The sequence below is a fragment of the Vombatus ursinus genome, unplaced genomic scaffold, assembly GCF_900497805.2.
Source record: "Vombatus ursinus unplaced genomic scaffold, bare-nosed wombat genome assembly UNPS02014798.1, whole genome shotgun sequence".
Lineage (NCBI taxonomy): Eukaryota > Metazoa > Chordata > Mammalia > Diprotodontia > Vombatidae > Vombatus > Vombatus ursinus.
In genome coordinates this window covers 53,580,282-53,594,336 of record NW_020954576.1, presented here as the reverse complement: position 1 = coordinate 53,594,336, position 14,055 = coordinate 53,580,282, and the positions used below count along the sequence as shown (strand labels likewise).

The 14,055-nt window shown below is 43.1% G+C and overlaps 1 protein-coding gene across 7 annotated transcripts in view; it reads left to right on the top strand.

Annotated features, from left to right (window-relative positions):
• RHBG (Rh family B glycoprotein) overlaps positions 1-13,835 on the top strand; it is a 57,133-nt gene extending 43,298 nt beyond the window's left edge. For 4 of the 7 annotated variants that reach the window (XM_027871745.1, XM_027871746.1, XM_027871740.1 and 1 more), the window contains 9 exons: positions 4,689-4,875; positions 5,705-5,855; positions 6,129-6,276; positions 9,536-9,702; positions 10,165-10,302; positions 10,731-10,864; positions 11,101-11,222; positions 12,627-12,700; positions 13,213-13,835. In XM_027871745.1, the coding sequence (XP_027727546.1) occupies positions 4,689-4,875; positions 5,705-5,855; positions 6,129-6,276; positions 9,536-9,702; positions 10,165-10,302; positions 10,731-10,864; positions 11,101-11,222; positions 12,627-12,700; positions 13,213-13,281 (1,190 nt within the window). In that variant the 3' untranslated portion in view covers positions 13,282-13,835. The remainder of the gene's footprint in view (positions 1-4,688; positions 4,876-5,704; positions 5,856-6,128; positions 6,277-9,535; positions 9,703-10,164; positions 10,303-10,730; positions 10,865-11,100; positions 11,223-12,626; positions 12,701-13,212) is intronic. The other 3 variants (XM_027871742.1, XM_027871744.1, XM_027871743.1) reach the window with 3 other exon arrangements.
• The last annotated feature ends 220 nt before the right edge of the window (positions 13,836-14,055 follow it).

The following is a 14,055-nucleotide window of genomic DNA, read 5'->3' as shown; positions in this document are numbered from 1 at the left end:
GAAATAGGTAGAAGTTGCAAACAGGTAAATTAGAATTACTGTAGAGAAAAAACCTTAACAATTAGAGGTGTTAAAAGGTAGAAAGGGCTACTTTGGTAGGTAATGGGTTCTCCTTCACTGGAGGTTTTTGAAACCAACATTGAATGAATATTTGTTGGGTAGTCTTTTTTATGTGAGAGTTAGGCCAGATGGCTTCTGAGGTCCCTTTCAATTCTGAAAAAAAAAAATTCTGATTTTACAAAGCTATATCTATTCCTCACTGAGGTTAATCCCTTTACCTGCACGCTTGATCCTGTTCCCTCCAGAACCTTGCTCCAGCAAAGTCCAATATCCTCTCTCTCATTCATCTTCAATCTTTTCTTGTTTATCTGTAAACATGATCAGATATCCCCAGTCAGAAACAATTCTCCTCTTGACCTTCCCTACCACCATCCAGCTACCATATTCTTTTTTTCTTTTTTGGGGGTGTGTGTGTGTGTGTGTGTGTGTGTGTGTGTGTGTGTGAGAGAGGCAGTTGGAGTTAAGTGACTTACCCAAGGTCACACAGCTAGTAGGTGTCAATTGTCTGAGGCTAGATTTGAATTCAGGTCCTCCTGACTTCAATGCCAGTGCTCTATCCACTTTGACACCTACCTGCCCTTACCGCGTTATTTCTTTCCTTCTCTTCACTGTTCAGTCATTTCAGTTGTGTCTGACTCTTCCTGTCCCCATTTGGGGTTTTCTTGACAAAGATACTAGAGTGGTTTGCCATTTCCTTCTCCAGCTCATTTTACAGATGAGGAAACTGAGGCAAACAGGATTAAGTGACTTGCCCAGGGTGTCACAGCTTCATAAGTGTTTGAGGCTGGATTTGAACTCATGAAGATGAGTCTTCCTGATTCCAAGCCCAGTGCTCTATCCACTGTGCCATGTAGTACCTTTTAAAAATATATCGTTTCTCATCACCTTACCCCCACCATTCTGTTGAGAATACTTTCCAAAGTCACTGGGACAGCTAGGTGGCACAGTGGATATAACACCAGACCTGGAGTCAGGAGGACTTGAGTTCAAATCTGGCCTAAGACACTTGTTAGCTGTGTAACCCTGGGCAAGTCACTTAACCCCAGTTGCCTCTAAAAAGAAAAAAAATGAAGTCACCAATGACTTTTGAATCACCAAATCCTTTTTTTTTTTTTTTTAGTCTTCACCCTTCTTGATCTCTCTGCAGCATCTGACACCATTGACCATCCCTCTTCCTAGGTACTTTCTCCTCTCCTGGCTTCAGAGAGAATATATTTCTTTACTCACTTAGCCACTCCTCTTTCTCCTGTTTCCTATGGCTTCTCACTCTTCCCAACCCTTCAAGGCAGATGGTTCATAAAGTACTGTCTTCTGTTCTCTCTCTTCCCTCTCTCTGTTCTCTTTCTTGCATTTCCTTCCCTCTCACAGCTTCAGCTCTTACTTCAGCATGGTTAACTCTCAAATCTATATCTCCACCACTGGCCTCTCTTCTGCGTCCAGACCCTCATCTCCAAGGACCTTCAGAACATCTCTGCCTGGAGGTCCCAACCAGTGCCTCAAATTCATCATTTCTGAAGCTGCTTTTCCCCTGAGCCTGTTCTTTCTTTTGCTTTATCTCATGTTTCTGTCAGTGGCAGCACCATACTCATTCTTCTCTGTTTGTAACCTTGGGGTTATCTTCAACTCTTTCTACTGCCTCGTCTCTCATATTCAGTCAATTGCAAGGTCTGTCAATACTACCTTTGGAACATCTCTTGCATCTCTCCCCTGCTCTCTATTTCCACAGCTGTCCCTCCTCCTTACCACCCACCTGTACTATTTCAGTATTCTCGTAATTACAATCATGTCACTCCCTACTCAGTAACCTCTGGTGACTCCCTATCACCTCCAGGATCAAACACAAAATCACCTGTTTGGTGTCCAAAGCCATTCCCCTACTTCACTCGCTTCCACATACTCTTCAATCCAGGGAAACTGACCTTTTTGCTGTTCCAGGAACAAGACACTCCATCTCTCAACTCCAGGAATTTTCTCTGGCTGTCTCCCATGCCTGGAATGATCTTTCTTCCCATCTTCACCTGTTGGCTTCCCTGGCAATAAATCCCCTCTTCTACAGAAAGCCTTTTCCAACCCCTCTTTAATTCTAGTGCCTTTCCTCTTTTAATTATTTCCTATTTGTCCTGTATATAGCTTGTTTGTCCATATTTCTTTGCTTATGATCTCCCCAAATAGATTGTGAGCTCCCTGTGTGTAAGGACTGACTGTCTTTTGCCCTTTTTTTTTTTTTTTTTTTGGTGTCCCTAGTGCTTAGCACAGTGCCTGGCACATTTTTGTTGTTGTTCACTTGTTTTCAGTCGTGTCCAACTCTTTGTGACCCTATTTGGGGTTTTCTTGGCAAAGATACTACAGAGGTTTTCCATTTTTTTCTCAATCTCATTTTACATTTGAGGAAATGGAGACAAACAGGGTTAAGTGACTTGCCCAGGGTCACACAGCTAGTGTTATGTGTCTGAGGCCAGATTTGAACCCAGGTATTCCTGAACCCAGGGCCAGTGCTCTATCCATTGAGCCACCTACGCCCCTAATACTCATTCTTTAAAGCCTAATTGAAAGTCTTCACTAAAGTGAAACTAAATTAAATGAATGTCTAACATTCATGAAGCTTTTTCTGACACCTACAAATGGTGACACTGTTCTACCTCTCTGTGACTTCATCTATCAGTTTTTGCACTTTTCCAATGCTTACTATCATGTCATACTATATATCAAAATTATTTGTGTATGTGTATGTCTTAATCTATGACACTGTGAGCTCCCTATAGGTGGGGATTCTATTTTATCTAAACTGAATTTCCCCCAGCAACCATCCATAGGCTCTTCACACAGCAGAGGCTCAGTAAGTGTTTGCAAATTGATTTAGGTAGGAGGCTGTCTTTCATGGTGGCTTCCTATGTGTTGGGTTTTAAGTGAGCTTTTCATCTGTGCCTCGGAGATAGGTAGTGGGGCGGGGTTACCTCTGGGTGTGTTTGTTACAAGTAGAGTCTTGCTGTCTTCATGATTGGGGAGGTAGAAGGAGAATCCATGTGATGGAGCAAGAGGAATATTTCGAAACCTGGCCAAGCCCGATTCTATGGGCTTATAGTCCAAGTGATTCTAAACAGGAAACCATTCCCTGACAAGTGTTGGGTCATCCACCCCATTCTCCATCAGGTTCCCAGATACAGGTTTACTGTGCTCTCTGAAGTGTCTTGTTTCCTTTACTTTGTCACATGAATATCTTCAAACTAAAGGTCCTTTGCTAATATTAGCATGGCTGTGTGAACTGATCCTAGGTCCTCAGAAAGGTGGCATTGGGGACTAACCAAAATTTTATGGTCAGCTTGATCAGCACACATCATCCCGTGTCATTTCAAAACCTACAAGAAACAACTGAGACACAACATTTGTTCAGTTCAGCTCTCTCCTCTCAGGCCCAGAAGAATTACCAAATTGGACATAATTGGTAGACCTCTATTAGGTTCTCCATGCATAATAGAGAAAGCCCTTCCCAAATAAATCCATTTCCCAGGACCTAGTCTACATCTGGAAATTCCCTTTACTCAATGGATATCTAGAGAATGCAAACTCATTTTAATATCTGTCTTGCTAAAGTAGGAAAAGTAATGTAATTTTGCTCATAGAAAGTCAAATATTACATTCCTAAGCTAAATAAGTTTTTATTATTATCAGTGTCTTTACTACTTTCTTGAGTGCGAATAATGTAAAATTTATGAAATGGGCATATAAATGTAGGCCAGATTGGGAATATCACAAAATGAGGGCAAGAGGAGAAACCTAGCACTAAGGCAGAAGGGATAGAGTTTAGACAGCAGAGAGGGCTTTCCATAAGATAGAAATGCTTGAGTGGAAGAGTGAGGGAAGGGAGGAAGGAGGGAACCTCACTAGGCTCAGGCTTCACAGTGAGAATGAAAATGTTGGCACTGGATCAAGGCATATGAAGGTTAAACAGCTGGGAATGTGACAGACATAGGGACAGGGCAGGTGTGGTAGGGAATATGCCCAAAAGAATAGTTCAGATTTTCTGACCCTTCAAAGTGGGATGGAAACCTAGTCCTCTCCTGGTTATTAACTCCCAAAGGGTCTGTGGATAGATAACAGGGGGGGGGAATCTGTGAACTTGGGAAAAGTTACATTTTTCTTTCAATATTTTAATATAATTGGTTTCTTTTGTAAACTTATGTTTGTTGTGTATTTGACAATATTATTCTGAGGAGTTCTGTAGACTTTTCCAGATTGCCAAAGGGGTCCATGGCACAAAAAGGACTAAGAACCCCTCTTTTGGGGGACCCAGGACTCATCTGAGTCATACTGGCTTAAGCTGCTCTGGGAAGTACAGTCAAAGGACAAGGTGAAATGGTTCATTCCCCCACCCCCAGCCACACATGGGGAGTTTTATAGGTTCACTGTCCAGCTCCAAGGCAGTTCAGGCCAGTCTGAAGAGGACAAAGCAGAATGGGAAAGAGGGGCAGGAGCCGGAGTGCCCTTCAGAGAGCACTGGAGGGAAGAGGGGCAGAGTAAACACCTTCCTTTGATTTCAGTGGGAATCTGTCTCACAAGGCCCAGGCTGCCCCTAATGGTATTTCTTCCAGATCCAAGTGTCTGATCTCAGACTCTCCCTTCCCCCTCAGGTTTCCAAGATGTCCATACCATGATCTTCATTGGTTTTGGTTTTTTAATGACCTTCCTACAACGCTATGGGTTCAGCAGCATTGGCTTCAACTTTCTCCTGTCAGCCTTTTCTTTGCAGTGGTCCACTCTGGTCCAGGGTTTCTTCCACTCCTTTCATGGAGGCAAGATCTACATTGGTGTGGAAAGGTGAGGGGTTGGTGATGAAAGACGGGAAAGTGCTCTCCTCCATTCTCTTTTCCTTTAGGGCCACATTGAGGGGTCCATATGGTAACTTGTAGGCACAGGTATGACATTTGCATAGAAACTCCCTAACACCTACTCCTCTAGAAAGCTTTCCTGAATCACCCATCTCTAGTCCCAAAGATCTCTTATGCAAAAGAAACTAGAAGGAGGGGCAGAGATTAATCATTTTTTTTTTTTTTTAGTTTGTTGCCTAATTCCTATTTAGGTCCACTGTCTTATCTATTATCCCAGCTTGAATTCTTTAATCTCAATTTCTTTTAGTTCCATCATTAGTTTTCTTTTCTATTTTGACACCCACTTTATTTTTCCTCTGTTTCCCTTCCCACCCTACCCCCTACCCCTCAGTTTCTTTGAGTTCTCCTCCTAGACTCTGATTTTTTTTTTTTTAAGCTCTAGTACTAGAACTAGGGTCAGGAGTTCTGGGTTCAGGTTTAGCCTCTGCCTCTTGGTAGCTAATATGACCCTGAGCTACTCACTTCATTTCTCTCAGCCTCAGTTTTCTCTCTGTCAGATGGTGATGACCTGCTAAAACCTATTTCACAGCATGTAGTTAAGCTCAAATGAGAAGGGTTATTAGACTATTTGGAAACTGAAAAGAACCATATAAATCTGAGGCATTATTTCCTTCTAGACCTGGGCAGGGATTAGTTTTTCTGCCTCAATTCTCTCTGATGCTTATTGTTTCCTTCAGTGTGTGCGTGACTATCTCCTATTCCTACTCTCCAAAACTCTCTCCTCCTTACCCTACCTCCCAACTTCCTATTCTACCCAGCATGATCAACGCTGATTTCTGCACTGGAGCTGTTCTGATTTCATTTGGGGCAGTGTTGGGCAAGACAAGCCCCGTACAGCTGCTGCTCATGTCTCTACTAGAGGTGACGCTATTTGGGGTCAATGAGTTCATCCTCCTCAATCTTCTTGGGGTGAGAACCTATAATTATTTCTTCTCCCCACTTCCCTAGGATGTGATTCTAGTGACAGTAGTGAGGGTAATGTGTTAGATCTGAGAAGTTTTCAGGAAAAGACAGTGTGGATATGGTTGGTTTTTCTGCAAGAGGAGGTGGGGTGGGTGCTTGGTGCAGGGGACCAGTCTTAGTGAAAATTTCCAGGTGGGAAAAAGTGAAAATAGAGGATGGGGAAGGAGGAAGAAGCAGGTGGAACACTGGCCCCTCCCTCAGCAGTCTCTTCCCTACCAGGTGAAAGATGCTGGGGGCTCCATGACCATCCACACCTTTGGTGCCTACTTTGGGCTTGTTCTCTCCAGAGTTCTTTACCGATCACATCTGGACAAGAGCAAACACCGGGAAGGCTCTGTCTACCATTCGGACCTTTTTGCCATGATCGGTAAGGCACCAGGGCAGGGTGGAGGGCAGAGGGAGGCTCAGTATGGCCTGCATGGACCAAGCCTTGGCAAATACTGCTAGTGTCAAGGCTCCATTCAGACCACATCCTTTAATATCGACTGGAAGCATTCTTGTCAGGGAGTAAAAATAAGCCTCTGCGTGTTTTGAGGAGTATCTGGGGAAAAAATAGGTAAAGTATGCCATTTTTTAAAAAGTTTTTCAAAAGTAAAGTGTTTATTGCTATAACTCTTTTGAGGCTCAAATTTGTATAAGTGCACACAATATTTTAATTTTATGTAAGGAGAGATTTAATGCTGTCCAAAAGTGAGATGGGGGGCAGCTAGGTGGCAGAATGGTTAGAGCATTGGCCCTGGGTTCAGGAGGACCTGAGTTCAAATCCAGCCTCAGACACATAACACTCACTAGCTGTGTGACCCTGGGCAAGTCGCTTAACCCCATTGCCTAGCCAAAAAAACAAAAACAAAAACCAAAAACAAAAGTAAGATGGGCTACCTTTGGAAGTTGTGATTTCTCCATAACTGAAAATTTTCAAGCAGAGGCTGGAAAAGGGTCCGGAATATTGGAAAAAGTATTTATGATCATGTAGGAGTTGAAATACATGACCTCTAAGAATCCTTCTATGGGCAAAATCCAGATTCTCAATATAATGGTCTTTTTAAAAAATAAGTTTTTATTAATGTCTTCTTTTTTTACATCGTCAGAGTTTTCCTCCCCATGTCCTTCCCTTTCTTCTTCCCAAAGAGCCATTCCATATAACAAATAGTAATTTTTTAAAGACAAAAGGAAACAGAAGAGGAACAAATCAGGCACAACCAATCAACACATTGAAAAAGCCTGAAAACATACAATATTCAACACCTGTCTGCACAATAGCCTTGAATATTTTGATCATTAAATGCCTTCATTTTCATTCAGTGGGTCTTCTCTTCTGATATTCATTCATTGGATCTTTTCAGATTCTGATGTAAGATCTTTTGGATCTTTGTTTTAATAATTTCCAGGATCTCAATGGCACTTCCTTTAGACTCCTTAGACTTCATGGATGTGACCTCTTCTATTACTATATAGGTTTAAATGCACCATCTACTATTCAAAGATTTTGCCAATGGGTGATGGTGTTTTCTTTCTTTCTTTTTTTAGGCAAATAGGGTTAAGTGGCTTGCCCAGGGTCACACAGCTAGTAAGTGTCTGAGGCCAGATTTGAACTCAGGTCTTCATGACTCCAGGGCTGGTGCTCTATCCACTGTGCCATCTAGTTGCCCCTGTGTTTTCTTTTTGGTAATATAAACCTTACGCACATGACCAAAATGACCAGAGGCTATAGAGGAAGTAGTAGAAATGATTGGGAGTCCAGAGGTCCTGACTGCCACTAACCTTATTTGACCTTGAGCAAGTCACTTTACTGCTCTTGGATTCACTTTTCTTTTCTGTAAAATGAAGAGGTTGAACTGGATGATCTTGAAGATGACAGTTTTATTGTTCTTTGAGTCTGTGGCACTGCTATGAAAACAAAGCAGGAACAGAAAAAAATAATGATGTACTTTTCATGTGCTATTTCCTAAACACACTTCCTCCAAATTGCTCTTATATTTAATTAAGTGCTGGTGTCAACCTGGCCTATCCTTAGAACTCAGTTAGGAGTTACACTGCAGTTTGCAGATCTGGGGTCTCAACAAGATCCCAGGCTTGTTGCAGCCTTTGCCTCAGTGCTCGAAGTTCCAGGGTCGAAGCTCAATGTGAACTTGACCAGGTTAATTATTGTAGCCTTCCCTCTCTACAGTGAAAGCATTTAGGGACTTACTCTCCAGTTGTGGTTAGTCAAGCCACCATAGTAGCCACAAAAGCCTTTTTTGTTTTCTTCACTCCATATATTCTACTCAGCATGAAACTCCAAAGACAGACTAGACAATTACCCAGATACTTCCAGTTTCCATGAATTATCTTCTTCTCCTATAGGGGGATAATGTGACATGAGGCAGGACTACACAGCATGACATAGTGGAAAGAGCATTGGGTCTGAGTTCTGACCTTATATTTTACTAGTTGTGTGACCTTGGACATGTTATATAATCTCTCTGAGCCTCAGTTTCCTCATGTGTTAAATGGGAATATTAATGTTTGTACTATCCACCTCACAGGGATGTTGTATGGATTACATATGTATATATATATGTATATATATATACATATGTAATTTTAAGTCCCTTATAACATTCATCTGTACCATAAATGTCTTATTGTTGTTAGTAATAGTTTTGTTTTACCATTCAAGAGGAATTATTTACTAATTCCTTCAATGAGTCTCTTAGACCTGTTTCTTTTAAGCATGTATTAAAACTATAGGTATTCCTCAGTTTATTTCTGTTTTTCTTTCTTTCTCCCTTAAGAGAACATAATACAGACCTGAAGTCTGTCTTTTAATACCATTTACATTCATTGCATATTGATTTATGTTTCCTGTTCTTAACTCTAAAAGAGGATCATAGGATGTTCTATATTCAGATCAATATATATTTACAGTGCTTTGCAAACATTAAGATTCTGTTGCTTGTTAGCTATTATTATTTGACTCATATGCACTTGTGTTTCATGATTGGTACAACAAGGAAGGCAGTGCAGGTGACCTGTGAGGGCAAGAAAAGGGCTGTACCACTTCTCCGGAACATATTAGTGGTGGCCTATATCCAGCCTACAAAGGCAACATTTTCAGTGCTGGGGTTTGAAGGCTGGTCTTCATCACACTGCTTGTTCAGGATGTGATAGTACTTGGACTAGGGACAGAGCAGGAAACAGTTGGGTTCCTGTCACAGTGAAGTAGCACGGCTGTTGGGCTGTCTCTGTATACCTTTAGCTTTGAGTCTGTGGGTGCGTTTCCCAGTGTAGAGAAGAGGTGGGGAGGAGCCATGTTACTGAGCTGCCTAAGATCTGGGACAGAGAGAATAGCAAAAGAACCTAGCTGTGACAGATCTGTGTCATAAAGTCATCAGAAGCTGCATCTTTTACAGTATTTTCTAAACCATTCTTTTTCCCATGTGGTGTGTCTAATTGAAGAACTCTGGCAGACATATACAGATATATATTTATCTTATATTTCTTCCCTCCAAAAAACAACATTCTAAATTAATTTTTTTATTTGTGTTTTCAGTTAATTGTATGTCTGTGTTATGTGTCTTGTGTGTGTGTATGTGTGTGTGTATGCTCCTTGAGAGGAAAAAAGGTTCTCTTCTCATGCTTTATAGGAACCATCTTTCTGTGGATCTTTTGGCCAAGCTTCAACTCAGCCCCCACAAATACTGGGGATGGTCAGCACCGAACAGCCCTCAACACATACTACTCCCTGGGGGCCAGCACCTTGAGCACCTTTGCCTTATCAGCACTCCTAAGCAGAGAGGGGAAGCTGGACATGGTGAGACCATCTAGTAGGACCAAGCTTCCATGAGTTAGGATGCTATAACTGCTTCTCTTCCTCAGCCCATGCCATTAAAGTAACAGAGGACAACCATGAGAAGAAGGGAAGTGCTAGGAATGCAAAGGGGAGGGGAGCTTAGGGGATTAGGATCCACCATTTGGCTGGAGATTCTCCAGGAAGAGAAATTTGGATGGGATATCCTGGGCTCCATCTACACAGATGGCAATGGAAAGGGATAGCAGGAGGTATGAGATCAGACTGTAAGAGGGATATTTAGGAGTGGGAAGTACCATAGCAGGAGAGTCCTTGGGGTAGGGTGGGGTAGACAGAAGTGTGATGGGGCTGAGGGGGAACTCTTGATCACTGAGACAGGGGATGGATATGATGACCTTAGAAAGGCTTTTCCACTGACAGCTATCATTTTAACTCCCATTCCCCCTCCCCCCCATATACTCTCAGGTCCACATCCAGAATGCAGCGCTGGCAGGTGGGGTGGTTGTGGGGACTTCTGGGGAAATGATGATTACACCTTTTGGGGCTCTGATGGCTGGATTCCTGGCTGGGATCATCTCCACCCTGGGATACAAGTTCCTCATGGTATAGTTATTTTTCTTCATCCTGGGGAAACCAAGAAGTTGCAAGAGAGTCACTTAAGGCTAGGAACCGAATGTCCTGCCCCAAGCCCATAAACTTAGTGATTAACAAATCACCTTGAGCCTTTGGTCTTCTTATGGTGGGGAAGGAAGGGATTAGGAAGGAGGAAGTATGACATAGTAGAAAGAGCATTGTATTTTAGTCAGAAGAACTGGGTTTATGTCCTGTCTGCCATCTAACTAGCTATGTGACCTTGGACAAGTCAATTGAACTCTCTCTGGCCCCAAGGTTTCTTATCTGTAAAATCACAGTATTTGACTGGCTCTAACATTGATTCTGTGAATGGAGAGATGGGGGGAGCATAGAGAGGGTGGAGCACGCTCTAATAACACTCATTCTTTTGTATAATGTCTCTCCCTGGTGTTTCTCAGCCCATTCTTGAATCAAAGTTCAAAGTCCAAGACACATGTGGAGTCCATAACCTCCATGGGATGCCAGGGGTCCTGGGAGCCCTCCTTGGTGCTCTTGTGGCTGGGCTAGCCACCCATCAAACCTATGGAGATGGGTGAGTTTGTCCACATCAAGGAAGAGGATGCTTTTACCAGTGGTCACTTGGGGTAATGTCTCCTTTGCTACCTTCCAGGCACAGATATTGATGGGTATCTTTTGAACATCTCTTTTTGGTATGCATCAAAATACACTAAACTGCTATAGGGACCCACTCTTAGCTTCCTTTTGTCACCATTAGTCATGCACCTCTTTCTGGAATTTCTTAGCCCCAACCCCAAGTTTTTCTTCCAGATTGAAAAGTGTATTTCCCCTGATTGCTGAAGGCCATCGAAATGCAACATCTCAGGCTGTATATCAACTTTTTGGGCTCTTTGTCACCCTGGTGTTGGCTTCATTGGGTGGAGGAATTGGAGGTGAGTGAGGAGCCCTCATCCCTACTACCTGCTATCCTTGGACTCACTGTGATCCTGAGAGGAAAGAAGGAAGGGATGGATACCAGGATGAGTACAGGAGATGAGAGGATTCAATGGATAAAGAAGAAAAGGGTTGTCACACTTGACTCCACTACTCTTCATGGGGATTCTCCAGAGAGAGAAGCTATGAGGTTCCATATTTATAGGATTTAGTGTGAAAGGAGCAAGAGGGATGCAGGTTAGATAGCAACCACATTGAGGGAACGGTGGCAGGAGGGGGTGGTAGAATGGCTATCCCCATATAGCTTGGAGAAGAGAAAAGACTCTTTTTGACCCAGCCCGTATACAAAGAAGGGATAAAATGATATGCAGAGCCAGGGGAGTACGATTGATGTCCAAAGGTGAGGATCATAGCTTTCTATGTAACCCAAACCTTCCAAGCTTTGCCCTCTATCTCCACCAGAGGGCAGCTCAACCTCAGGCAACAGGGCCAGAGGCTATAGGCAGAGAGTGAATGGGGATGGGGAGAGGAGGTAGAATCAAAATGTCAAAAAGCTAGCAGTGAACTAAGAGATCAATAAATCGAATACCATCATTTTAATTATTTTTTTTGACACCAAGTCTCCATGTCTTGCCCAGCGGCCTCTCACAGTCCTGATCCCCATTGTTGATTGGCATGGGAATTTTGACTGGCTGCATTTCCAACCTGGCCAGTCCACCCCTCCTCGGGCGTCCTGGTAGCCTCCTTCACTAGCCCTCATGCTGGTGCTGTCCTTGGTGCAGACACCTGATGGGCTTGAGCTGTACTGCTATTCAGAACTTCCTCATTCAAGTGATCCACCAGCTTTAGCCACCGCCGTAGAAGGAAATACAGAGGTGTGGACTACCACACCTGGCCCCATCATTTTTGAAGATGGGGAAACTGAGGCCCGGAGGGACTTGACTGGGGTCAACATAGTGAATTAGTGGAAGAGCTAGATGTAGAGCCCAGGAATTCTGGCTTCTAGTCCAATGTTATGCTACTTTACACTGCTTCCCAAGAGATCAGAGCTGCCATGCAAAGATCATTGTGTCCACCTTCCCTTCCTCATGAAATCAATAGAGATTTCCTTCTTGTTTGAAAGCCTCTTAAAGAAATAGACTTCAGGCAGATCTTTCTTCAGTCTGAGCTCTTCTCTTGTGCTCGACAGAAGAATCAGATCTGTGATTTCATTTCCCTCTGGTCTTCTCAAGTCCAGGATACATAATTCCAATTCTTTTTACTTTGCAGCTCATTTTCCTTGTCATTTCTTCATCTTCTTCCTCTCCAAGTCTTTGTTGTTGTGGTGACTTCCCTACCTCCCCTTCCCCCCCCACATGGTGCCTGTATGAGGAACCTTCATACCCTCTGCCTTGTCTTCTCAGGCCTTCTGCTGAGGCTCCCCTGCCTGAATTCCCCTCCTGATTCCCAGTGTTATGAGGACCAGATCTATTGGGAGGTATAATACAATTGATATTCTGGAGATGTGCCCCACGGGGCTCTTCTTTCACCAGCACCCTGTTCTGTTCTCACTGTCTATCCTTCTCTTTTTCATTCCCACTTTTTTGTGGCCTGACATCCTTCCTTTCTCAAATAAATTCTTTGCATTCTGCTGTTGTCTTGCTCCCCTCAGCTCTCATCTTATTTTTAATAGCATTTTATTTTTTCCAGTTATATGTAAAGACAATTTTTAACATTCATTTTTTACAAAATTTTGAGTTCCAAATCTTTCTCCCCTCCTCTCTCCCCTCCCCTCTTCCTAAAATAGTAAGCAATTTGATATAGGTTATATATGTTCAAGCCTGTAAAACATATTTCCATATTAGTCATGTTCTGGAAAAAGGGTACTATAGAGATTGTGGAAAGATCATGTCCCATTCTCAAAGCCCCGTATCTTGTGCCACGTCCAAGACCCTTTCCTCCTGACCCTTGTCTCTATCCCCTCATCAACTACCTTTGTTCTCATTCCAGGTCCCTCTTGAGCATGAAGATGAAGTCCAGGAACATTTGAGGTCTGAGGACACAGAGACCCAGGCCTAAATTTCGACCCTTTGCAAGAATTATCATTCTTGTTTGGGGGACAGGGACTTCTCTGGGGCCTTTCTAAGGGATGATGAGTGTAGATTATGACTAATGAGTATGAGAAAGGCTCTTCCTCACCTCTTTTGTTGGGAAGTTCTTTGATGTCTCTTGCTGCAAACAGAGAAATATTCACCAATTAAGAGCAATTCTTGTTTCTGAAAGATTGCAGGGGCTGGGCCAGGAGACCTGCAATGGTAGAGGCACAGGCAGGGATAAGACAAAGGGCAGGGAGAATGGGTGGGAAAGGAGCAGGTAGGAGAGAAAGCACTGTGAAGGATGGTTATATCATTGGAGTGGATGGAGTATTCATCATACGGCAGGTATGAGTTGAGGGGGATGACAGTTGACCAGGTGATAAATACCCCACCCCCACCCCTACTTCATCTGTCTGTCTCAGACCTGAGAAGCTGATTTATTTGTCCCCCCTGTCACAGAACCAAGTTAAACGTTTAACCTGAACTATTGAAGACCTAGACTCTGATGGTGATTAAATACTGCATCATTTCTACGTATCTGTCACCTCTCTTTATTCAACTGAATCTTGGAAGGCCTTCCCATGACCTAACCTCCTTCCACTCTGCTGAAATGCCATATCCTTTCAATTCTCTAATGTGACAACAAAGTCCACTTGGTATGAAATGAGTGATGAAGAAAATGGAGCCCCAGGGGATGCCAGACTGGATTCATGGACCCAATTGCTTGACTGAGCTGGCCCCTAACCTGATTGAAGTC